Here is a 27,696-nt window from a genome sequence, read left to right on the forward strand (position 1 = left end):
CAACCCCTCAAAACCAAGTTCCCATGAGATCTTTTGTGCTTATGAACAATTTGAAAACTACAAACAAACCTTCGGGGGTTTTTCTCAGCTCTGAAAGATAGTAGTGGCACCCTACCAAGACCATGAGAGCTGCTGCTCAGAGGAAGAAGTATTTTAAAAAGACAAGATAAGACTGCAGACCATTAAGATCCACGCTATCTTTGCATGCATAATGGAACTTCATAACGACTTTATTTGGAAAAAAAGAATTCCGGTTTCCAAAGTTGACAGAGCATAAGATAACAACTAAAATGCTTTCTTTCTTATTCTTCAAACTCATCTTTAAAGGTAAAAATGTTCTTCCCCTCCAAAAGTCACAGTAGGCCCAGACCCATCAGACCCAAGGAATGTTAAGTGTGTGTGTGTATACATAGAGATCTATTCTATTCCACTGACTTCAATTTTGAGAATTATTTTTGTAAAATAATTAAATTTCCTTATGAATTATAGAGTCTAACAATTTGTTAAGTATAAATGTCACCCCGAATAAAACTTAAGTAATATAAAAAAGAAAATTATTTTACCGGGAAAAGTTAACGTGCTAATTCTTGAAAGCAACAGATTGCTATGTCTAAGAGATAAGGACCGTGAACCCTGACTCTATAGGTCATGACAATAAAGACATAAGATCAAAACACTGAACTAAGAATAGTGTCTTACTAATTAATGACTTATTAGCTGGTTAAAATTGCAATTGACTTTGCTAAATACAATTTGGAAATGCTGGGTTCCACATTCTATTACCTATTCCTACTAGTTCCCAAGGGCCTTATTATATTTAACATACTGTAAATGCTCTCCATTAAAAAGCTTTTTAAAGAACACATTTCGTTTAGAAAATGTTAACAGGCTTTTCCCTAGACTCACCATAGCTATGAATTTCCATTCTTTTTTTTTTTCACATTATTATAAAAAAGATGTAATTTCCAAGTTATTCTTTCCTGAGTTCAGGAAAGTGCAGCAGATACTTTTAATATATGAAAATAGGTGAAAGTAGACAGACGTGATATTAGAGATATGTCACATCTAAAACAATTCAGTGTTGAAGACAATAACAATGGTCGAATATATGTATATATGCAGATAGATTTCTTTACATATGTAACACATACATAATAAACACACAGTTGTCCCTTGGTATCCACGGGGAATGGATTCCAGAATCCCCTACAGATACCAAAATTCACAAATGCTCAAGTGCCGTATTTATATTTGGATATAACCTATGCTCACTCTTTTATATACTTTAAATCATCTCTAAATTACTTATAATACTTGAAACAATATAAATGTTGTGCAAATAGTCGTTGACTATATTTTTATGTGTCTTATTTTCATTATTATATTTTAATTGTTTTTTTCAAATATGTTTTACCTGTATTTGGTTGACTCCACAGTTAACAAACAATGTGGTCTAACTGTACATATGTGTATATGTCAAAATATATGTGTATATATATTTGAAGTTTTAGTTTGTTCTAATCAATTTCAATCTTCATTTTAAGATATATCTTTTCTTCACATTTTAATTAATTTTGCTATATTTCAGTATATCCTTTTTTATTTCTCTTCAATGGAAATAAACTAATATCAGTATATAGAGCATATCTTTATAAGACTGGTAATAAATATTATGATATTCAAAAAATCAATCACATAGTCCTTGTATTAAAAAATACAGTATTTTCAAAATCTAATTTGGGTGACAAAATAAATGTAAATATAATTAGTTTTAGAATTCACACAGTAAAGCAGAATAGCTGAATATATTGTACATACAAGATTGAGATTGGTGTTTTAATTAGAGAAAGTCCACAGCAGTGCAGAGAGACTTGGGTGTGTGGCTGGTAACTGGGGTAGCCTCTGAGGACAAGCGTGAATGGACATCTCATAGAGGGATAATTGAAATAAGACACTTCTTCTAATTAGTCTCCCCTCCTCACCCACTTTTTGCAACAAGTTGATCTATCTATAATTTTTTTCAAAATCTGAGTCTTCTAGAATGAAGATTTTATATGTATATATATTTGAGACACGGTTTTACTCTGTTACCCAGGCTGGAGTACAATGGCAAGATCATAGCTTACCACACCTTTGAACTCCTGGACTCAAGCAATCCTCCTGGTCCAGCATACTGAGTAGCTGGGATTACAAGTACATGTCACTGTGCCCAGCTGATTTTTTTGTGGAGGTGGGATCTTGCTTTGTTGTCCAGGTTGGTCTTGAATTCCTGGACTCTAGCAATCCTCCTGCTTCGGCCTCCCAAAGCACTTGGATTTCAGGTATGTGCCACTGCACCAGGCATAGATAGTATTCTTTTGGAAGTCAGGTCAAGTAACTTACTCAGAATATTGAAAAATACAAAATGAATTCTAAGTGACTTGTGATAATTGTCTCATTATTCTTCTATGCTGACTTTCATTGCCACTCCAGTACTAGCTGGTGCTTAGTAACATTTGTTGACTATACACTCTGTTTTCTCTATGTAGAAAATATTTTGTTTGTATATGGTTTGTCTCCCTTGTAAATTGGCTGATACAATCTATATTCAGAAGAGAAAATATTGACTCTAAGATTAAATATGTTCATTTCAAAGTGTTTTACTGAATTAAGTGAGACGATTTCATCAACATTATTTCTGAGGTTATTCTCGTTCAACTTATCAAAAAATGCTTTAACATGTACTTTAAATTCTAAATAATGATTTCATTGTTATTTAGCAATTTTTTGAATACTCATTTACAAAAGCGTTTTCTGAATAAGAAGCAGGGTACACATTTTGACTTGGTATTGCTTTTTCAGTAATTCTATGATCTGATACAAGGAATTAATTAATTGTCTCATAACTTTTCACTGATGCTTGTGACACCATAAACATTATCATGATAAACAATAAAAACAAACAGAAAAATAATTTCATAAAAATTTGGAACATAAAATAAATAACTTCCTTATTAAAACAAAGAGTTCCAGTATTCAGTGCAGTGAAGACATGAAGCTTATCCTAAGGTTTAGGGGGGTGGATATTGTAGAACTAAAACACGTTCTTGAGGTTAGATATAACCACTATAGTCATATTTTGGAAAGGACCTAATAGTTTAAATATTAATCAAAATGCTTGAAAGTTATTGCAGAAAGATTTGAAGTTTTTATTAAATAATCTAGAAAGCCTGAGGCATCTTAGTAAAAAGTGCTTCACCAGGAGGATGATTATCATTTTTCTATAAAAATGAGGCTGATTTGTTTGTGAAATCAGAAATTATACAATATTAGAAAATACATAAGTTTTGTAGCCAAAAGCATCTGAGTATAAATTGTTATGTCATTCACTCACTATATGAACTTAGGAAAATAAATAACTTTTTGCTTCAGATTTCATTTTGTATGTAAAGTTCAACTTCACAGAAACTTTGCAAGGAATTACAACATATGTAAATTTTATATAAAGCTTGAAATTGGCTTATTTTAATACAGGAATATAAAAGTATAATAAAGACGACTTTGATAGGAATCACCTTCTTTCCTGCTACCCATCAATGTTTAAAGCATTTAAAGTGAATATATTTTAAATTTGTATAAAAGATTGAAGAAGAACTGAAATATTTCAATTGTAGTTGGGTGGATTTAAGAAAGATTCTTGTCATTATGGGATTGAAGACTATTTATTTATTTATTGTAAATTCAAATAGTTAACTATTTTATTGACATAGTAGACAGGGACCAATACATATTAAATAAAGCTCAATTTCCCAAGGGCGTGACTACAATGAGGTACCTAAAATAAAAACCTGAAAATCATCATCTCTATTTCTTATGATCCAAGGAGCAAACACTGGCGGTCATGGCTTCCCATGTAGCTGACCTTTAGGGCAGTGGTTCTCAAACTTCAGTCAGCATCAGAATTACCTGGAGGGCTTGCTGGGCCTTGCCCCAGAGTTCCTAATTCAGGAGGTCTGCAGTGAAATCAACGATTTATTTGCATTTTTATCAAGCTTCCCTGGTGATGTTGATGCTGATGCTGCTGGTCTGGGCATCACACTTTGAGAATCACTGTCTTGGTTTAAGACTAGGGCAATCTCAGATCCGTTGGATAAAAAAACCCTTCTACTTTCTCTTGAATTGTATTTAACTATCAGATTCCATCATCCAATGCTGAAGAGCAACTACAGGAGCTCCCCCCAGGTAGTTATAAAAACCCTTCCTGATCCCTGACTTGGTATTTTTGCATATCCTGTCCCTGAATTAATCACTCCTCTTTGCACTATGTTTATAACTTCTATGGCAGCTTGCAACTTACATTCATTGTTCTCTATCACATAGTGAAATAGGCTTTTATTCACTCAGTCTTCTCAAGTTTCTAGTAATAAACAATTTATTAACTACTATCTTGAATAAATTAAAGAAAGTTTTAGCATGAACAAAAGCATAAGATAATATGGCATTCTGTTTCTTTATAATACATGTACTCATAACAAATTAATTCATTTGAAACTACAAAAGTCTAGGAAATGTCTCCTGGTCTTATCAATCGAAAGAATGACAATTAGTTCTTCTTTAAAAGGGTAATTCTATAAGCAACTCAATGCTACGTGAATGGTACTTACATTAGCCAAATGAGCTAGTTCTATCTCCAGAAACGAATCAGTTGCTTTGGGTTCAGGCCTTATTGTAACCACGATGATTTTGGAATTAACGACAGTATAATTTCTGAAACAGAGTAATTATGATTAAATAGAGAAAGGATTGATGAAAAGTATGAATTCCTGCTGCTCAACACACTTTGGGATAATGTTAAATAAATGCATTCTAAGCAAAAACAGACATCATAGTGTTATTCATGGAAAGATACAATCAATTTAGTTGTAAAGAAACTCTATGTGGCGCTCGAAAACTTTGGGAGGGGAAAGCCATTATACTACTTTAAATACAGCAAAAATTTTTTTAAAAAAAACAGCACTGACAAGCTTCTGATTACTTAAACCTGTTTTACCTACAAGAGTGCTGGATTGTGAATTCAAACCTTTAGGCAATCTTTGAACGAATAGAGTTCATTTATCTCCAGGAGGACATAGTGGTTTTATTCCCCCACTCACCAGGAGATCAAATACTTTTCTTGCAAAGTGCTGTCTTGGCATTTTTTGGACCATCCAAATTATATTATGATAAATAATTGGAATGTAGAATCACATGAGAGCATGTAGAGTTTACATATAAATAAATGCTGTCGCTAATTATGGACCATCATTCATTTCAGAAATAGACATTTATAAGTTACAGCTTTATCTCCATGTTCTCAATCTAAAAAACACATTTGCCTTTTGAAATAGCTTACTGAGTGCAGTTCATTCACAAAGGTTATTTAAAAAAATAATATTTATAATCTATAATAAATTATCCATAAATATAAACATATAAAATTGAACCAACATTTTATAGCACATGTTGGTATTCATATAAAATATGCAAAATGCTGCAGGTCACCTAGTATTTAGAGATTTAAAGATTTTATTGTACTTTTAGCTATTTGAATACTGTGTATGTATACTGTGAATATATGTATATATACTAAATGCTATATATGTGTGTGTATTTATATGTATATATATACACGATATATATATATCCATTTTTTAATTTGAAATAAATCACCTGCTCTTCCACAGGGTGTATACTATTCTGGCAAATTCATATCAGATTTCAAAAACAAAATCATTTAACTTATTTCTCTTCTTTGTTTTTTTAAACAGTATTGACAGATAATAAAATTCATCATTTTTAAGTACACAGGATAATGCTTTTGATAATTGTACACTACCATGTTAGTACCACCATAATCAAGATAGACAACCAATCCCTCATCCTAAATAGCTCTCTTGAGATCCTTTGCACTTTATTCCCTCCCATGTTCCCAGGAAACCATGGGCACACTGTTAGCTATAATTTTCACTTTCCTGAAATGTAAATTAAGCAGAAGCATACAGTACATAGACTTTTGTGTTTCACTTAATTCACTTAGCATAATGTTTTTGAGATTCACTTATTCTATTTCTTTTTATAACTGAGTAATATTCCATGGTATGAATACACCATAATTTGTTGATCTTTTAAGTCAACAACTTTTGGGTTACTTCTAGTTTTTAGTCTTTATGAAAAATAGTCAATCATATTTGGCTACCATAAACAATTGCCACACACACTTTCTATTTGGAGACACATTTTCATGTCTTGGGTAAATACCTGGGAGTACACTTGCTTAGTCATGTTGCAAAGGAGCACTTGATTTTATATTACTGCCATACTGTTTTCTAAAGTGGTTGTACCATCAAAGTCATGAAATGCTAAGATAATGAAACAGTGTTGAATCATGAATATTTTGTGACAGTGTATTCTCTAATGAGATGGCCTTTGGCACAAGATTGCACCAGAAAACAAAAACTGGACTTGGGGGAATTTACTATATTGAGTAGCAGAGGAACTTAATACATATTTTGAGTGGGATGATATTTTTAATGCATTTCTCATATATTTTGTAAGTCAAATAACAAATTATTAAATACATATTAATGGTACATAGTAAAAAAAAAAAGTGAAGCAGAGATCTATTTTTTTTTTCCTTTGGAGGAAACTGGTTGCCCACACAGAGAGAGGACTGATTAACTTTCCTTTATTTCATTTAATACTATATGAGTTCATTGAAAGCTAGGTACATTGAAAAGGTTACAAAACTAAGTTCTTAATGTCAACCTCCCTTTGTCAAATTACTCTCTCCTGTTTCTCTGTGACTAAAAATGTTCAGAGAATCAAGTGAGAATAGGGGAATTAACAAAGTTGAGATGCAATCCTAGGTGGTTGTTCATATTAACAGATTTGAAGGCACCCTAGAGAATGGCAAGTTGTGATACAGTGGGGAGATTGGGGAAAAGTCCACTTGTCACCATCAAACAAATTATGGAAGTTTCTCCCAGAGCATACATAACCAGTCCTGAACAAACAACTTGTAAGTTCCTTTTTCAGATTAGACTGAATATGTTTAAATTCTGGTTGGGTTAGCCGCCCCCCCAAAAAAATTGATGCTCCACTCAAATTCCATCTGCCCTTTTACTCTGGTTCTGTTTATAATCCTATCTTGCAATTTATAATAAACCCCAATTACTGATAATGTTAATATTAGATAATTTTTATACTAGAAGGGTATCTGGATTATTTTAAAGTAACCTGTGTGGATAAATTCCTGGAAAACTTAGATATGGGTATTCTACACAGGAAAGTGCAATTTTGCTAAGATATTTATGAAGTTCATCTCTGTGTTGGAAAATGTGGAAACTTTGACCTTGAATGAATGGGCTGGCTGTGGAGGTACCTAAGATAAGTGGCCTTCTGTAGGAGATGTTATACTGTGTCAGGTTCAACAGATACTCTACTGGCCTGGTAGAGAAGAAGTTAGCATTATAGCTTCTGCTAAGTGTGTATGTATGGGGGGGGTGTAGCATATTTAGAAAGGATGTATGTCAATTTATTTATGCATATGGATGTGCTTATCTCATTTATGTGAGTACCCCTCATCTTGTTACTTGCACCTGCCTCTACCACAGTGTCCAACAATTCAAATGCATGTCTTCTTCTACAAGATTTAAGCTCAGTGAGACCAAGATTTGTATCTATCACTTATATATCCTCATTTGCACATTTTGATACTTAAAATATGTTTAAATGTTTTGTTGAATAAATACATACTAACAAAATAACAAAATTTTACTAAGTTCATTTAAAATGCAATGCCAGTATCATAGAATTAAAATGCTTAATAAAGGAAAAATGAGCAAATTTACATTATGCATTGACTCCCTTTTAAAAAAGTGTATAGTGTCCAAAATTATCTTTAATGTATTCCATCAATTTATTCTACTTTGCATAAGTGAGTAGCTGGCTCCTGATGGCCACGTCAGGCTTTGTGATCTACTAATGCTTCCTGGCTGGGTGTACATTTGCATTTACTGCTAGGAAAGCAGATCTTACAGCCAAATGGATTTCATAACTAAAGTAATAACGTTCTTCTCTGTCCTTGAGATTCATGCTAGTTGGTATAGACAACACTTAAAAATGTAGAGTTAATCATTTGAAAGAGACTCAACTCATTCGTCAAAATTTTTGCTGTTTTAAGGTGTTTGAAGCACATGAACAATACCTTAACAAGAGGAAAATAGTGATAAAAAGTGCACTCCTGCTGTCTAGAAGATACTCACTTTGGATATAAGGGTATACATAGGCTAGAAGTGAAAGGATAGAAAATATATTCCACATGAAGGGTCACCAAAAGAGAGTGAGGTTGGCTGTAGTTATATCAAACAAAATAGACCTTAAATCAAAAACTGTTTTAAGAGATTAAAAAGACATAATATAAAGATAAGAGGAAAAATTTACCTGGAAGATGTAAGTTATAAATATATGAGTACCTAACAGCAGAGCACTCAAACACATGAATCAAACATTGATGGAACTGAAGGGAGAAATAAATAGTAACTCAATAATAGGAGATTTTAATACACCATTTTATTAATAGATTAATTAGACAGAAAATTAATCAGAAAACAGAGGACACGAACAACATTATAGACCAATTGGACCTAACAGATGTATACAGAGCATGCCATACAACAATAGTAGAATACACATTTTTCTCAAGTACACACTGAATGTTCTTCAAAATAGATCACATGCTAAACTGTGTTAAGACAAAACATGTCTTAACAAATTCAAAAAAATTGAAATCCTACCAAGTATCTTTTCTGACTACTGTGGAATAAAACTGGGAATCAATAGCCACAGAAAACCTGAAAAACTCAAAATACATGGTCATTAAAGAATATACTCTTGAACAAGCAGTAAATCAAAGAGAACATCACAGGGACCATTAGAAAATATCTTGAGACAAGTGAAAATGAAAATGCAACATAACATAACAAATGGGATGCAGCAAAAAAGTACTAAAAGGGAAGTTTAGAACATTAAACATCTACATTGAAAAAGAAGAAATATATATGAAATCAAAACTCTAACTTTATATCTCAGAGAAATAGAAAAAAACAATGAACCCAACATTATCAGAAAGAAGAAAATAATAAAGATTAAAGTTGAAATATACAAAATTAAAAATAGAAAAAAATTTAAAATCAATAAAAGTAAGAGTCAGTTTTTTGGAAAAAATCGACAAGACCTTAGTCAGATAGAGTAATGAGAGAGAGAGAGAGCGAGAGAGAGAGAGAGAGAGAGAGAGAGAGAGAGAGAGAGAGAGAAGATTCAAATAGCAAAGATAAAGGAGAAGCTATGACACTACTATGAAAATTAACTATGTGTCATAAACAGAAAAAGCATAGACACATTCTTAGAAATATACAACCTACAAAGACTAAATTATATGGAAATAAAAGTTCTGTATTGACCTACAGCTAGTAAGGAGATTGAATCAGTAATCAAAAACCTCTCTAAAAAGAAAAGCCCAGGGAGTCAGAAACCTTCACTAGAGAAATCTATGGAACATTCAAAGAAGAAAAAACACAAACTCTTCTCAAAATCTTTCAAAAAATTAAAGAGAGAACACTTCCACACTCGTTTTATTAGGCAAGCATTACCCTGATACCAAAATCAGACAATACTATTAAAGAACAAACAAATCAATATTCCTGATGGCTACTGATGCAAAAATTCTCAACAAAATACTAGCAAACTGAATTCAGCAACACATAAAAAAGATTATACACTATGACCATGTGAGATTTGTTTCTGGAATATATGAGTGGTTCAACATTTGAGAATCAAAGTAATACATCACAATCACATTAACAGAATGGGGATCAAAAATCACATAATTATCTCAACTGATTTTTTTAAAATTGCATTTTTAAAAACTGTGATGCAACTCAATACACTTTTATGACAAAAAATCCAATAAACTAGGAATAGAAGAAAATTATCTCAACATAATATAACACCACATATACAAAACTCATAGCTTATGTCATACTTCATATCAAACATTGAAATCTTTCCTTCTAACATCAAGAACAAGAGAAGAATGTCCAGTCTGGCCACTTCTATTCAACATAGTACTGAAAGTCTTAGGTAGAACAATTAAACAAGAAAAAGGAATGAAAGGTATTCAAATGGAAAAGAAAGAAATAGAACTATCTCTGTCCACAGATGACATGATCTTATCTGTAGAAAACCCTAAAGATTACACACACACACACACACACACACACACACACACACATGCACACACAGAATAAATAAATTCAACAAAGTTGAAAGTTACAGATAAATCAACACATACAAATCAGTTGTGTTTCTATGTATTAACAATGAACGATCCAAAAGGAAATTTAAAAAATAATCGCATTTAAACAGCATCAAAAAGAATAAAATACTTATGAGTAAACAAAGCATCATGTAATAGATTTATACATTGAAAACTATAAACATTTCTGAAAAAATTTTTAGAAAGACAAAATAAATGGAAGAACTTCCAGTTTCCATGAATTAGAAGAGTTAATGTTGTTACAACGTCCACATTACCCAAAGCAACCCTGAGTCAACACAGTCACTTTCAAAATCCAAATGAACATTTTTGCAGAAATAGAAATGAAATTCTAAAATATAAATGAAATCTTAAATACCCCAAACAGCTGAAACAGTATTGAGAGAGAAAAACCAAACAGTCTCTATTTTCAAAATAAATGAAAAAGCCTCAATAGTAAAAACAACAACAACAAAAGTATGGTGCTAGTGTAAAGACAGACATAAACCAATGGAACAGAATATAGAGTCCAGAAATAAACCCTCTTGAACACAGCTAAAAAATCTTCCACAAGGTTGCTAAGGTTACTCAATAGACAAAGGATAGTATCTTTAACAAATGGTGCTGGAAAAATTGGATATTCACATGCCTACACCACATTAAAAAAAACTTAAAATGAATAAAAGATTTATACATAAGACTTAAAAACATAAAGCTTCTAAAGGAAAACACAGGGAAAAAGAGTCATATGACTGCAATTGTCATTGATATTTGGATATGACACCAAAAGCACAGGGAACAAAAGCCAAACTAGACAAATGGGACTAAATCAAATTAAAACAAAACAAAGCTTTGTGCTGGAAAGAAAACAATGACTAGAGTAAAAAGGTAAGCTATAGGATGGCAGAAAATATTTTCAAACTATATATCTGATAAGCGTTTAGTATCCAGACTATATAAATGACTTCTACAATTTGAAAACAATCACCCAAACCAAATTATCAGATTCAAAAGTGGGCAAAAGACTTGAATAGACATTTCTCCAAAGAAGATATACAAATGGCCCACAAGAATATGAAAACATGCTCAACATCACTAACCATCAGGGAAATGCAAATCAAAATCATAATGAGATAACACCTCACATCATTAGAATGGCCACTATGAAAAACAAAACAAAACAAAAAAAAACACAACATAAGTGTTGATGAGGATGTGAAAAAATTGGAACCGTTATACAATACTGTCAGGAGTGTAAAATGGTGCAAGCTATTTTAGAAAACAGTATGGCAGCTTCTGGAAAAAAATCAAAAGTGGAATTATCCTATAATCCAATAATCCCACTTCTGGATATATGTTCAAAAGAACTGAAAAACAAGATCTCAGAGAGATACCTGCACACTCATTTTCATGAAGTGTTACCCGCAATTGCCAAGAGGTGAAAGCAAACTAAATGTCTATCAGTGGAGGAAAGGGTAAAGAAAATGCAGTTGTATATGTGCAACGGAATATTGTTCAGCCTTTAAAAAGAAGGAAATCCTGACATAAGCTACAGCATAGATGAACCTGGAGGATATTTTGCTAATTGATATTAGCCAGTCACAAAAAGGCAAAAGCTGCATGACTCCACTTATATGAGGTACTTAAAGCAGTCAGATGCTAACAGTTAGAGAGCAGAAAGGCATCTGTCAAGGGCTGGAGGGAGTAGAAGAGAGGAGGTGTTCCTCAGTGGGTATAGCATTTCAATTTTGCAAGATGAAAAAAGGTTCTAAAGATCTGATCTGTTATACAACAAACACATATAGTTAACACTACTGTACTGTATATTTTTAAATAATGAATACGGTAAATTTTATGGGTTTTTTTTTTGGTCACAACAAAAAATGCAGTTCAGTCTTACAGAAAATAACATCATCAATGGAGGGAATGAAAGAGCTAATGGTGCACACAGATTGTAACCAGATAAGATACAATAAAAACATGTTAATGGTTTAATGAAAATTGTTAAAAATTACTGTAGTCTGCTTCAGTTTTTAGATTTACAGTTCATGTAGTTTCAAAGTGAAAGCTTTTATAATTGTTTTAAATGGAGCTCCCAACTTAAATAAGACAAAAATAGATTATTTCATACAGTCTGAGAATTTGGGAACTTCATCAAAATCTTTAAGCTAAATAAAATACCTTTGGTTTTAAAACTCAAATCAGCTGACAACTGCTAAAAGATGGATTGGGCTTATTTTGAACTTTGAAACTAGTTTGAATTTCAACTCTGTTTGCTAAGAAATATAGAACCCAGAATCACAAAAATGTTAAGTGACCTGGGATTTAAGTTCACTTTTAAAAGTTATGACAAATTAAACCCAGATTTTTGTAAATAATATACTATGGAATAATACTACTCTATTATATACCATTTATTATATCCATTTATTTCTATGGATAATTTAAATTTTTAAATATTTTCATAATAGGACATTCGAAAAAGATATAGAATCTCACAAAACTATAATATTTCATTGCATTATACAAATGAAAAAGCAAGATTCAAAATTTAGGTCCTAAAACTAAAACATGTATTCTTGAGAAAGCTGACTGCTTCAGGGTGACTGACTTCAGATTGCACTGGAGTAAAAGTGATTATGTCTTCCTTTTTCTATTATTTCCAATATTATTTAGTTCAATTTCTTTTCCTATTTGTGTCTAATTTTTATAATATTAAAAATGCAAATGAATTCCACTTCCAAATATGTAAAAATTTCAACATCATTTATCTTTATTAGGTTAGTGTACTTGACAGGAAAGTCATGTGATTTTGTGTTATTGAAATCTGTTCTTTTAAAAACTGTTCTAACCACTGTTGGCTTATGAGAACATTGCAGTTTTCACCCATCTGTATTTTTTCTGACCTTGTAATACTATGATGGAATTTACATATAATTTTTGTTAGATATTTTATAATATCTTGAATATTAACAGCTACATAAAATAAAAATTTTTTGCAGGAATACATTTTTCATGTCTTACCAGAAAAACTACACACTGCTCATACACTAAGAAGTATTGCGATTTTCCCACAAAACTGGAAACTGCATTCATTAAATGAATCAGAGAATGAATTGTTTATAGCCATCTCTTGATTCCTTGGCTTGAGTGTATGCTTGGAAATACTTTTCTTTTTTCTTAGAGATAATTTCCTTAAAATAAATTCTTAGAAGTAGAATTGCTATATCAATGACAATGCACTTTTAAGAGTCTTTGTATTGCCAACTTGCCCTCCAAAAATGCTATAAAAATAAGTTAAAATTTTCACAGCAGCCTTTGAGCTTTCCAGGCTGTGGATGTTTGCAAACTCCTTGACATGAGTCGGGTATGTGAGTTGATCAATGCCTCATCCCCCTCTAAAGACCCTGGACTGGGCTAGTCAGGCACATAAGTAGTCATGAGGGGATGGAGGTGTGACAAACTCAAGCCTTGGCATTGTCCGCCAGCCCCTGAGACTGCACACAGCCACTTGCTCCTAGCTCTTATGAGATTTTCTGCAAAAGATACAGATATATTCACAAACTATTGTAGAAGTCCATGGTTTGTATTGCTTAAAAGAATCCATATTAGCAACAGTAAGGCAGTGAGATTTAGTGAAAGGGCCCTGGTTTTGGCAGACGGATTTGAGTTAGAACTCAGTTGCCTGCTTGACATATAATCTTGGGCAAATGACTTAAACAATAAGGATCTTTTCTCTTATCTATAAAATGGGGGTTCTGGATGACACTAAACTTTGAAGGGTCTTACAGCATTAATAGCCTATGGCTCTATACTTTTTATCTATAAGAAATTATTCTGAAGAAGAAAAGTGGGAGTCTGGGAATAGCTCATATTTAGTTTGGACTTGAGTAGAGCGCATTTCCTTCTGCTGAAGTAACAATTTGAATCTACTTAGCAGTTTAAGGAAAAACAGTCAAATAAAAATTGCAGCTTGAAGGACAACTGAATGCACATTAGGGAAAAAGATGAAAATAAATGTCTAAATAAAAAAGTCAACATGTAAAATTATTTATGTCTTTGTATAAAGGAGAAATTCTAAATTATATCTATTTGAAACACTATACCAAGTCCCCTTTCATAGCCATTATGAGGGAAATTATGAACACGATTATACTCAAGTATATCATTTCTAGAAACCTAACAGCAAAACTAACATTATTATTTGTATGGGAAACTTGAATTCACATATTTCAACAGATACTTAGTCATACATGGAATATTAGTAAAATGATCTCCAATAAAGATATTTCATGAAAATTTTAAAACAGTATCTAAATATATTGAAAAATGTACGCATGTTTCATGTTGAATATTCTGTACACAAACGAAGATATTTCCTTTCCTATTGGGCTTAATTCACACAGTCAAACTTATATAGTAAACTGACAAGATATGTGTATTTTATTTTTCTCTACTCCTATATTTTCACAGTATGAACACTAAACTTCCATGTACCTTATTTTTTGAAAGTGGTTTATATAGGATATTTTGTCAGATAGAGCAATTAATTATCACAGAAAAAATTCCTTGGCCTTGTATTTTTTATTGAGAACTGTTCTAAGAGTTTTGACAGTAGAGGAGATTTAAAGGAATTAATAAAGTACCATCAGCAGGGTTGCTGCTCATTACACGTTTGCTGAGTGACTGAAAGAATCAGCCTTGTCTGATAAAGGGCATACTGTTATTTAGTAGTTCTACAATTGGTGACGGTTCATTAGACTTTCTAGAAGAGTTTTTTTGAAAGGAGAAAAACAAGCTTGAGAGTACTTAGTGGTCACTTTATATTACTGTATAAGATAAAAGAAAATGAGAAGCAAATACTCATATTTTACCGTTCAAAGAATACTAAAACACTTCATCCTGAGAATTCTATTGTAATTATATGTGGTCAATAATCTAAATATGACATTGTTGCTCTCTGGTCATTTACTGAATTGTTTTATAGACAGAAAGTAAAAATAGGTAAGCATATTTGTAATTCTTATACAAAGGACACTAAAGATTTCAATCTAAAGAATACGTAGACACTTTCTGCAATAAAAATACAATTTTTGATGTTCAAAAGAACCTTTAAGTTGAATTCCCATATTTTATGTATTAAAAAAGTCATTGACTTGCCAATGGCCTGTCTGAATCCCTTCATGTCACAGATGGTATTATGTGTCACTCTTCCAGACTACCTTCTCCTATATCCATTAAATCACCCATAATGTGTCTGCTAATCTACCCACAGCTGTAAGTGACAAACTGCCTCTGTTATGATTTTTTTAAAGCTGAAATGCTAATTGAATGCTTCTTTTTCTTTTTAGGAAAGGCTGATATCCTTTGGGAAATTTCCCAAGGAAATTTCAAATTATCTTGATTGCATAAATTTATGAAGCTTAGAATAACCTGACTTCATTTGTGTAGGTGAATGAGTTCTATGCCATAACACAGAATAAGATCAATCATCATGTAGCTTTGCTGGACATCTAAGAGGGAAACAAATTAATAACTTAAAGACTTTAATGTTGAATATTTTGTTTGCATTCACCGTATACCTCAAAAGCAAATGGGGTGAATGTGGCATATATATGTGTTTCTATTCCAGAGCTGAACTGAAGGCAGACAATTACTGAGGGGGTGGACAAGTTTACAAAACTCTTGTCATGTTAAATTGAAATTAAACACAAGTCACCTGACATAAAGTTAGTGTCTAGTCTAGAATTCTTAAAACAATAAGTTTTACATAATGAACTCTTTGTGGACATAAATGTCTAACTTTTATTATCTGCATACTTTTAACTTGAGCATATCTCTCATTGAACATCACAGAACATCTTACACAAAAATATAAGTAGTGCAACTGTGGATGAATTGGTTTGTAATGGTACACACCAATGAATTTTATTTTTATTTATTTATTTATTTATTTATTGAGTTGGAGTCTCACTCAGTCGCCCAGACTGGAGTGCATTAGCCACTCCCGGCCACCGCAGGCTCGCCCTGCTGGGCTCCAGAGATCCTTCCGCCTCAGTCTTCCAAGTAGCTGGAATTACAGGCGCGTGCTACCAGATCCGGTTAATTTTTTTTTTTTTTTTTTTATTGTAAAGATGAGGTCTTGCCAAGTTGCCTAGGCGGGTCTCGAACCTGCGGGCTCAGGCAATCCACTCACCTCAGCCTCCCAAGGCGCGGGATTACAGGCTGAGCCACCAAGCCCGGCTCCCAATGAATTTTAATAAAAGCCAGTGGAAAAGCTGAGAATAAACCTTTTGGTTTGGAAAAAGTTTTATTAGCAGAGCAAAACTAAACACAAACCTAGGCAAATTCAGAGAGCCTAAATTCTATCCAGAGGAGAAGGGAGTTAAACTCAACTTCTCATGTTTGTCTCAATGGTTGAAGGGGAAGCTGCAATGCATTGATAGGGACTCAAGGGGACTCTCCATTTGTATTAATAATGTGGTCCACGTAGAAAGATGCTCGGTTCTGTAGAACCAAGATGGGGCACTGCTGCTTCTTTGTGAGACCTTTTACTGCTGCACTGAACTCTAGTTGTTTTTATTTATTAGGCTTCACCGTGTCCCTAGTATAACTGTACATATCATCCATATTCCCTCTTCCCTAAAAATATAGAGCTTTATTTATGAGGGTGTGAAAAAGTATTGCGACTGTGACTGCGTTCAACTAAAATAAAACTTTGTCTCAGTCTTCCAAAATGAGGTGGTGTGGAGAAAGCAAGTGATTATTATAAGTGTTGACATCATGATCCAGACAGCTGTGAATGGTGTTTTCTGTGAGATTGGGTAAGTAGATAAGGCAGTAGAGCAAATAAGTTAATGTTGGTAGAATTTCTGTTCGTTATTTTTTTTTAATGTCTGTGAGGATAGAAATCAATTCATTTCTTCCAAAAACAGTACCTCAAATGAAAAATGGCATTTTTCTTAAAGTAGTTTTAATTGAAAATTTATTTCAGAGTAAATTGAGATCTTGTGCAAAGAAACAAGTTTTCTCAGTCATTATGACACACCTTTAATTTGATGTAATACTGATAAACAGTAGCATTAATTACAAATAAAGGGAGAAGACATTACATTTTATAATGACCCACACTACTAAGGCATTTTTTCCCCCAGTCTTAAGGCAAATCATGATTAGTTACAAAAGAATTGCAGGGCTAAAATCAGTCACCAAAATTTTTTTGAAATGCATAAGATGCTAATAACTTGCTCATTAAATTGATATTTTCTATCTCATTTAAGAAAAAGTCTTTTTGTATTACCAAAACTTCTTGGACTATTTTCATGAAATGAGTTACAGTCACATTTTGGAATGATTTACAAAGATGACAGTAGCTTATTACATTGTAGCTTACCTCAAAGTGGGCAAAATTAGATCTAAGTTTTTGTATAGGACTGCTCCAAGAACAAATACAGATGATTCATCTAATTCTAGAAATAAAGAAATAAAAAGTATTAGCAAAACAACAAGAAAAACACTTTGTCTTATAAAACTTTAATGTGCTAAATACAAGGGGATTGCAGTACTTGCTGATGCAGAGATGAAGCCAGGTTACCTTTAAAAGTCAAAATCCCCAAAGTAAGAATTAAGACCACAATGTTGCTTTTGAAAATGGCCATTCATTTTAGAGGCTATTGAAGATGAGCTTAAAACTTATTTTTTTCTCAATTTGTTTTTATATACCAAAATAATATCTTCAACCAAAGCAACTTTTAATTTGAAGCAGAAATAAAAATGACTTTGCATAGAAATTGTCATGTTTCAATACCTAAACTTAAAAGATTAGGCCACAGGATTTATACTGGGATAAGACCATCAATATTGTTAAGCTCAAATCAATTATTTTTACTTGTACTTTTTTCCACTCTAATAGACAATTTCCCCCGATAAATTCAGAGATTTAAAAACTAAGTATAAGTTGACTATATTTTAAAAATTAGTCTGATTACAGACTGTTCCCAAATTATTTAATGTATGAAGATTTATACCTAGTCTCATTAAATGGCCTTATCAAAAATGTTTTATTCAAACTCAAATTATTTTGCATATTTACCTTTTGAGGACAGAGGAGTGAAAATGCTTTTTGGAATGACTACCCTATCTTCTGAGTTTCTGGCCCAGTCAACCATCCCCTTCCGTCCTTTCATAGGGAAGTTGATGTCTGTTAGAACAGAGGCTGCTGGAAGCTTCTGGATGCTAGCCACTATGAATAAAAAAAAAGATGTCAATTAATCTTGTTTTACGTCATAGTATAATCAAAACTGATCAAAGTAAACCTTGCAGTATATTCAAGATAAAATTTCAATTCGAAATAATATTGATCAGAATAACAAAATAATTTATTTCTTCTTATTAGACACTGTATTTCGTTAAGTTTGCTGATTCTTCCACTTATTAGTCTAGGTTTTTGTTGCTTTCAGCAAGAATCCTACAAAGATGGTTACTGATGGGGTAGATATTCTGAGAGTTCTGGCAGGTGCTATGCTGGTTGTTCTTAGTGGGTCTCCATTCCAATTGTTTGAAGTTCATATCATAATTTTATTAAATATTTTTTATTAATATATTTGACTTATAGACTGAAATTTGCACTTAAATCTGAATTTTGTCTTGAGATATACATTTTCAGCATTTTCATTTGAACCTTATCTTGGGAACAAACTTTTTTATGAATTAGAGTAGATAACCTGTAAAATGGAGAAGAAAGTCATTGTTTCTGGAAGAAAGAACTGTCAGAATGAAAATAATAGTGCCAAAAATGTCATAATTACAGAAACAAAATTATATGCATAAGTATTTATCAAGTAGATTAATAATAGCAAACAATTCTTAAAACTTCTTTCTAAAATTAATTACAAGCATGCGCTACCATGCCCGGCTGATTTTTTTATTTATTGTAGAGATGAGGTCTCGCCAAGTTGCCTAGGTGGGTCTTGAACCCGCGGACTCAGGCAATCCACTCACCTCAGCCTTCCAAAGAGCGGATTACAGGCTGAGCCACCGAGTTTTATATACACTTATATTGTATATACAATTTTATAGGTGTATAACAACCTATGATGATAAATACTTAAGCACTGATAGATTATATACATTTTCAATTATGAAATGTTATTTGAAAAACTTTTACAAAGGTCCACATTTTTTCTGCATTAAAGTTTTAAATGTTTCTTGGAGAATTTAAATGGAAACACGTTGCAGAAAACTGTAAAAGCTATCACAACAGAAAAGCTAAAGTAAAAAGCCATTAGGAGCCTCATAAGTAGATTTTGCTTAAGAGAATTTGTAATTTAAATTGATAGGACAAAAATGAAGAATTTAACAATATTAGGTGTATGAATATATTACTGCACTCAGCTTAGTTTTAAATTAAATAGATTATATATTATTACATCACTTTAGTAAAATTGTACTTTATTAAAACTCTATCAGGTTATTATTAATCTATTTTAAGATAGGATAGGATTTAATTTGGCCTGTAATTTAACAAACGAAGCTTAAAAGGTATTTTGTAACTAAATGGTAAAGAAAAGAGGGTACTCAGTAACATAAATCAGTTATGACGTTAAATGCTGCTTTTGGATAACAGCTCTAGTTATTTTAGTTTCTTTAAATTTTAAAGCAATATACTTTTTTTCTCCATAAACACCCTAGTTCATCTGTCCTAAAGGTCTCAAATCTCTGCTGTATATAGATGGTCAAGTCAGTGAATTACCAGCTTATTATTTCTTGAGACTTTTAAGCTTTATTTAACATGCAAAACTAAGTGCATTTGCAATCAAATTATTTAACTCTAACTTTGGCTGTTTTGGGATTTAGAAGAACTTTATTTCAACTCTCTGCTCTAAAACTGATGAAAAGAAATACAAATTTTCTGACTGTCATACAACTGGTGTCTATAGTAAAGGAAAATAAACAAAAGATAAACTGTTGAACCTTAAAGTCTCATAATTTATAATTTCTGGTTCTGTATACAACAAATAACACAAATAAACAACAAAAAAATAACAAGTAGAGGAAACATGTTTTGTGCCAACTACATGTCATGTTACTCTTAATAAATGGTAGTCTAACCATATTTATACAATTATAAATTGATATAGTGATACATGCAGGGATTGTACTATATGAAATATATTTATTCTTCAATTAGATGTACATTAGCTATTTAATTACAACTATATAGATTTGACTGTACTTTTGAACATTATTTAGATTAAAGGAATGTAAAAATCAGTTAAGATTGCTTATTTGGGCAAAAATTCTAGTTTTCAGCTTGGAGGAATGCATAAAGCAAATATTTATTCATTAATTCTATGAGAAATGTAGTTTTTTCTACAAGTATATATAAGTTCCAAGTGATTTGAGATTTTTGCCTAGATAGTAACCAAGATACTGGAATATATCTTTGTTTCTTGGGTTATTTTATTTTTAATTGGTAAATAAAAACTGTATATATTTATCACTTACAGCATGTTATTTTGAAATATGTATACACTGCAAAATGGCTAAATTGAGCTATTCAGCATACTCACTACCTCACATACTTTGCATTGTTTTATGGTGAGAAAACTTGAAATCTTAGCAATGTGGTTTTTAAAGTAAGATGCTACTTTCAATAAATCCATTAGAAAAAAAGATTTGACTTAATAGACTTATTGGATTAAAATGCTGCCCTTTACCAATATACATGTTAATTAAAATATGAAATATTTAAAGTTATACATATTTACCTTGAACCTACATAGGCAGATGTCTAAGATGACATCATGCTCTTCATGATCCCTGAGTAATCAGTGAGAAAACCTACTTCCATAGAGCAGAAGTCATTTAAAGATGCCTTTTCCTTTCTCCTTATTTCAGTACCAGATACTTGGATCTGTTTAATCCTCCATCCCTTTCCCTCTTCACTGAGTTTAACAGTACAAAATCTTTAGGTAAAATTTAGATGCAGTTTAGATCTTTAGGGAAACGGGAAGCTTATATGTTAAGTGAATATCAATGACATAAGATTTAAAAAGTAAAATCTTAAACTACAACTAAGTAAATGTGTGCCTCCTGCTGACAAAGGAACAAAAATGCAAAGCATAAGTGCACAGTCTATATACCCTGCTCCTGTGATATTTGTTGAATTAAAACTAGTCATTGTGAGTGTATAAACAATGGAGAAACTTTCTTCAAAAATGGAAAAAAAATATGCCTTTCCTATAGGAGATTCAAGTGCTTAAAAAAAATCTCAAAGGATTCAGTGTCCCTGAACAAGTAGATACATCTTGAATGTTCTAAGAATTATCCTAAATCCACTGTATCATATTTTCATTACAACACTGCATTTGATTTCTTATGCAATAAGAATAGGTGACTCATCATGGATAAACCCTGGAAGAAAACCAGCCTCACTTTCATTTTGCATTTATAATACTTTCATTTTGAATTTGGATAGGTAGCATAAAACTCCTTTGAGAGTATCATCTCTTTTATTGGTCAAACTCTCTAAGGATTCAAGTTCAGTATTGATTTTTGCTCATAAGGAAGCATAGGGAATTTTTGCAGCTGGGTCTAAAAGCACATTAACTGCTGTTCTTCGTAACCACTGAGCATTCCTCTGGTTCATCAAAGCAGGCAAATGCCTCTAACCTTGACTCTGAGGGAAATAATCAAGTTTTAACCCTTGGCCCTTACTGAGGTCCTGGAGGATGAGAACTCTATCCTATCCATCCTTGTATTGTGGGTAGTTCCACATACAAATTGGAGGTAGTCAATTTGATATGAAATCGCCTTTGTAAAAATGCCTTCAAAAAATTAATATAAGGTTGGAATTGTGAGAGAGGTATAAATTTTGTCATGTCCTGACCCCTGGAAGGAACTGCTCACAAGATTGATGAGTTTATTTTCTCTTAGGTCATGCTTGATGGGTGACAGGCATGAGTAGCTTTGATCACTGAGGATTCCCCTATCTGCATATATTTCATAGTTAAACAATAACCAGTCATTGTTCACAAGATGTGTGAACTCCCTCAATTGCTCCTAAAGATAACATAAGCCTAAGACTGGTCTGTGAGATATTTTCTATACTTTGCATTATTGTAGACCAATGGAACCCACTTGAACCCATGACCAATACCAAAGACTTCCCGACCCAGAAACTGACTCAACACATACAGTTTTGGCACTACTATAATTTCATCCCCAACCAATTAGCAGGCTCAGTTTACTAGCTCCTTGCCCACCAAATTATCCTAAAAAACACTAGTCTCTGAGTTCTTGGGGGGCAGATTTGGGAAATATCTCCCATCCCTTGCTCAGCTGCCTTGTGATTATTAAATTCTTTCTCTACTGCAATAACTGCTGTCTCAGTACATTGGCTTTTTCCGTCAAGCAGGCATAAAATCCCAGGAGACTGTAATGGACACCTCAGTAGCATTGTGGAAAGGAATGGAAGGTATGTGGAAGGAAGAGGTAAGGAGCAAGAAAGTAAAAGTGCATGAATGAAAGCATAGAGATGAGCAAAAAAGGGACAAACAAAGGCAGTCAAGGAGAACACTGTCATCAGTGTGGCTCATGTGTAGACCCTGGATCTGCCTGGATTCAGATCCCTGTTTTTTAGGATAGCCATACATTCTAGCTTTCAAAGGTCAGTTCTGATTGACATTTACTGTTTTGTATAATTGTTAATAGCATCTCCTACCAGTCTCAAAAGTCTTTTTGAGAATATGAAAAAAAATTCATATTCATTTAAAAATAGCATGCTTCTAAAGTCTCCTTACCTCTCTGTGCCTCCATGCCTGTTCTGTAACATGGAAATAATGTTATGTATGCTATTGGGCTGTTGGAGGAGTAAATAAGAGCTGGGAGTAGTAAACCTGGAACAGTGCCTGGAACTTGGGTGGTCTTATGTAAATGTTGGCTATTATTGTTGGAGCAGGTTTTTCCATAATCAAATTCAAGGGAAGGATTCCACAGTGTCTTCCACATTGTGATCAAGTATTTGACTTTTGTTGCATACATTATTTTTTGATTGTCAATAAGTGACCCTAGGCATGAGCTTATATATTCAAAACTTTACAATGAATATATTTATATAACCAAAGGCAGGAATTTCACTGAAAATAAGTAAAGTTCATCATTTAGTACTGAAATGTACCACCTAGGGAGTTGAACAAGGATTTCTTTTTACTTGATCTTGTTTCTCTTTCATCTTTTCTCTTTCTTTGTGTCTTTGTTTGTTTCCCTTCCTCTCTCCCTCCTTTTCCTCTCCCTCCCTGTTTTCCTGGTAGATTCTGCCAGACAGAAGGAGCTGCCTTATTTAGGTACACAAGGTCAGCTGGGTTAAAAATATATTGCCTCTCACAAGGTCAGCTGGGTTAAAAATATATTGCCTCAGCCGAGCTCGGTGGCTCAACCTGTAATCCTGTGCCTTGGGAGGCTGAGGTGAGTGGATTGCCTGAGCCCGCAGGTTCAAGACCTGCTGGGCAACTTGGTGACACCTCATCTCTACAATAAATCAAAATATTAGCCTGGCGTGGTAGCGCCCGCCTGTAGTTCCAGTTAATTGGAAGGCTGAGGTGGAAGGATCGCCAGAGCCCAGCAGGTCGAGCCTGCGGTGGCTGGGAGTGGCCACTGCACTCCAGTCTGGGTAACAGAGTGAGACTCCAACTCAAAAAAAAAAAAAGTAATATATATATATTAAGTAATATATATATATTAAAAAAAAAAAGTAATATATATATATTAAGTAATGTATATATATATATACACACACACACACATATATATAAAACAACTTACAAACTGAGCCTTGATTGATCAATATTAGAAAATTGCCCAGTTATCAAAATAGAATTGCTTGTGGAAAACATCACTATTACTAGATGGTCAACTGCACAGTTCTGAAATTCTGTAAGAAAGATATGGGGTCAGGGAGAGTGATGCATCGTCTCAGTGTGTTGGAAAGCAGCGATGAAGTGGAGTCTACACACAGTGTGACCCCCTTGGCAATTAACAGCTTTAAAAAACCCATGATGTTTATATTTATGTGTCAATGCGAGGTGCCTTGTAAAATGCTGAGGGCATGAGGGAGGGAAGAGAAGAAAAGTCGGCAGTTGTTGGCCACTTGGACGGCTTGAGATTCTTCATCCATTCCTTATTTTATTCAACGGGTATTTATCAAATGCCTCTTCTGCACTAGGCATTGTGTTTGGCACTGCACTTGGCTAGACACTTTACACATGGTATCTTAGTTAATATTCAGAACATCCCTACCAGGCATCTCTATCATCAATATCCTTATCATGATTTCAGGATACTCATTTCACACACGAGGAAGCTGACTGTGTTTAAGTGACTTCCCCGAGGTCACAAGTGGAAACATTGTGACTCAAATTGCAGTTTGTCTACTCAAAAGTCTATGATTTTGCACTGTGTGGTACAGTTTAATTTTAACCTGACAAATTAACAGCAAATTTACTTTGCCTCATCGTAGTATCTTACACTAAGTATACAAGACAGGCATAAGGATTCCATTTGAGGAGATAAAACTCTCACATGTCATCAGGAGATCAAAATTAGATACCATGAACGATGCTATCAATTGGGGATATACATACATACTCAATTTAATTTGCTTAGGAAATCTTTTTTTTTTTTTTTTACTTTCTTTCTTTTTTGAGACAAAGTCTCACTCTATTGCCCAGACTGGAGTGCAGTGGCATGATTATAGCTCACTGCAGCCTCAACCTGTGTGGCTCAAACAACCTTCCTGCCTCAGCCTTACAAGTACTTGGGACTGCAGGCATGCATAACACACCCAGCTATTTTTTTACTATTTTGTAAACACTAGCTCTCTCTATGTTGCCCAGATGGTATTGAACTCCTGGCCTCAAGTATTTTTCTTGCCTCAGCCACCCAAAGTGTTGAAATTGCAGGTACAAACCACTGCATCCAGCCACCACAATCTTTATGTTGAAACATTTCTAAGAAAAAAAAAATCATCTTTTAGAATGTTACAGTAGTGATTCCAGGAAACATTCAGTTATTTACTCAGACAGAATTTTAGTTGATCTCCTATACAAACCACTTCCTTCATCTTTCTGTCTTCTTTCCCAAACTGTTAGGATTAAAATGCTGAATGGCACAGATAAATAACAAAATCTGTCAAGAGTGACATGTGGTCATCCCTTTCCTAAACACAAAGCAATGGGCAGAGGCCTCTGCAAAAACCATAGTGTTCTGAGAGAGAACTCCATCAGCTCAGTCTCCACCATTGCCATGGACCATGGTACTCCAAGAGAGAGAGCTCCATCAGCTCAGTCTCTGTCATCATCAAGGACCACGATGCTCCGAGAAAGCTGCATCAGCTCTTCTCCACCATCGCCAAGGACTATCGCTGTCTGTAAGAAGGCTACATTGGTTCAATTTCCATCATCACCATGGACCACAGTGCTCTAAGAGAGAATGCTCCATCAGCTCATTCTTCACCATCATCAAAGAATCATCAAAGAATCATGGAGCTCTGAGAAAACTGCATCAGCTCAGTTTCCACCATTACCAAAGGACCATGTGCACTGAGAGAGCTGTATCAGTTCAGTCTCTATCATCACCAAAGGAATATGGCGCTGTAAGAGAGAGAGCTCCATAACATTGGTCTCCATCATCAGTATGGACCACAATGCTCTGAGAGAGAGCCCCATCGGTTCAGTCTCTACCATCACCAAAGGACCATCGTGCTGTAAAAGAGAAAACTCTATGAGATCAGTCTCCACCATTACCAAGGACCCCTAGTGCTCTGAGAGAAAGTTCCATTGGTTTAGTTTCCACCATCACCAAGGGATCACAGTGCTCTAAGAGAAAGAACTCCATCAGCTCAGTCTCCATTATCACCACAGGATCATGGTGCTCCAAGACAGAAAGCTCCAAGACATTAGTCTCCACCATCACCATGAACCACAGTGCTCTGAGAGAGAACCCCATCAGCTCAGTCTCCACTATCACTAAAGGAATAGTGCCTTGAGAGAGAGAGAGAGAGCTCCATGAGGTCAGTCTCCACCATCACCAAAGACCACGGTGCACTAAGAGAAAGCTCCATCAGCTCAGTCTCCAACAGCACCAAAGGATCTTGGTGCTCCAAGATAGAAAGCTCCATGAGGTCAGTCTCCACCATTACCAAAGACCACAGAAAGCTCCGTCAGCTCAATCTCCAGAAGCACTAAGGACTATAGTGCTTTGAGAGAGAACTTCATCATCTCAGTCTTCACCTTCATCGTAGGAGAGTTCCATCAGCTCAGTCTCCACTATCACCAAGGATGACGTGGCTCCAAGAGAAAGTTCCATCAGTTCAATTTCTACCATCACTATTACATACTTTAAGATCCTCAAGTCTAAGAAGTGTTTTCCTCACACAAAAGTCACAATTTTTAAATTATTTTTTAGGGAAAAGGCAGGATTCTTAGATACTCCAAAGTAGACAAACAAGGAGGACAGTCAAGAAAGAAACTATATGGCATTATGAGGATTCTTTTTTTTTTAACATGTTAGCTTTCAATGACATACATTATATAGATACACTTAAATAACTATTTTGCATATTCCTTTTCATCAAAATAGATAAAATAACTTGTAAGTTATTTGTGAGTCATCAGCTTCGAAATATATGTTTTATTCCTTAGTTATTTCAGAGCCTTGGCTTGTCTGGGAAAAAGGGTTCATCTGCTCTGTTCCAGGTCTGTCTGCCAAGACTTCCTTGTTCCTTGGAGGATGCCCTCAACCTCTTCTCAGGCTATTCCCACTTCCCCAGTATTGGATCATGTTGGTACAGCCAGAACCAGACACACAACTCTGTTCAAGCTGAACTGTCTCAACCAGGATTTGGCAAACTGTACCTGCAGACCAAATCTGTGATATCCACTATTTTTGTATGGCCTGCAAGCTAAACATATTTTTCAAATTTTTCCACAGCTGAGAAAAATGAAAAAAGAATAGAATTTCTTGGCATGCAAAAATGATATGAAATTCATATTTCAGTGGCTACAAGTAAAGTTTTATTGGCATGCAGCCATATCCATTCACTTATATATTGTCAAAGTTGTCAGAATCAAAATGGAGTAACTTGCATTACAAATATAATAATAACAAAAATTTTAAACACCTAACAAATAGAGGAGACAAGGCCACGAAGAGAAAGTTCTCATGCATCTATCACAAAAGACTCTCAAAAGATTCTGCGGAACTACAGCCCTGCACAGAGGCCATTGTGACCTCATACAAGGATATACTCTTGCAGCAACAACTATCCAGCTACTGTCTGTCCAACCGTGGACCAGCAAAATCCT

The 27,696-nt window shown here is 33.8% G+C and overlaps 1 protein-coding gene across 3 annotated transcripts in view; it reads right to left on the bottom strand.

Annotated features, from left to right (window-relative positions):
- Positions 1–27,696, bottom strand: part of ADGRB3 (adhesion G protein-coupled receptor B3) — a 731,019-nt gene that overhangs the window by 302,336 nt on the left and 400,987 nt on the right. For all 3 annotated transcript variants that reach the window (XM_008062740.2, XM_008062741.2, XM_008062739.2), the window contains 3 exons: positions 18,426–18,575; positions 17,727–17,802; positions 4,644–4,746 (listed from right to left, as the gene is read on the bottom strand). In XM_008062740.2, the coding sequence (XP_008060931.1) occupies positions 4,644–4,746; positions 17,727–17,802; positions 18,426–18,575 (329 nt within the window). The remainder of the gene's footprint in view (positions 1–4,643; positions 4,747–17,726; positions 17,803–18,425; positions 18,576–27,696) is intronic.

Source organism: Carlito syrichta, unplaced genomic scaffold, assembly GCF_000164805.1.
Source record: "Carlito syrichta isolate Samal-C Ts95f unplaced genomic scaffold, Tarsius_syrichta-2.0.1 Scaffold305809, whole genome shotgun sequence".
NCBI lineage: Eukaryota > Metazoa > Chordata > Mammalia > Primates > Tarsiidae > Carlito > Carlito syrichta.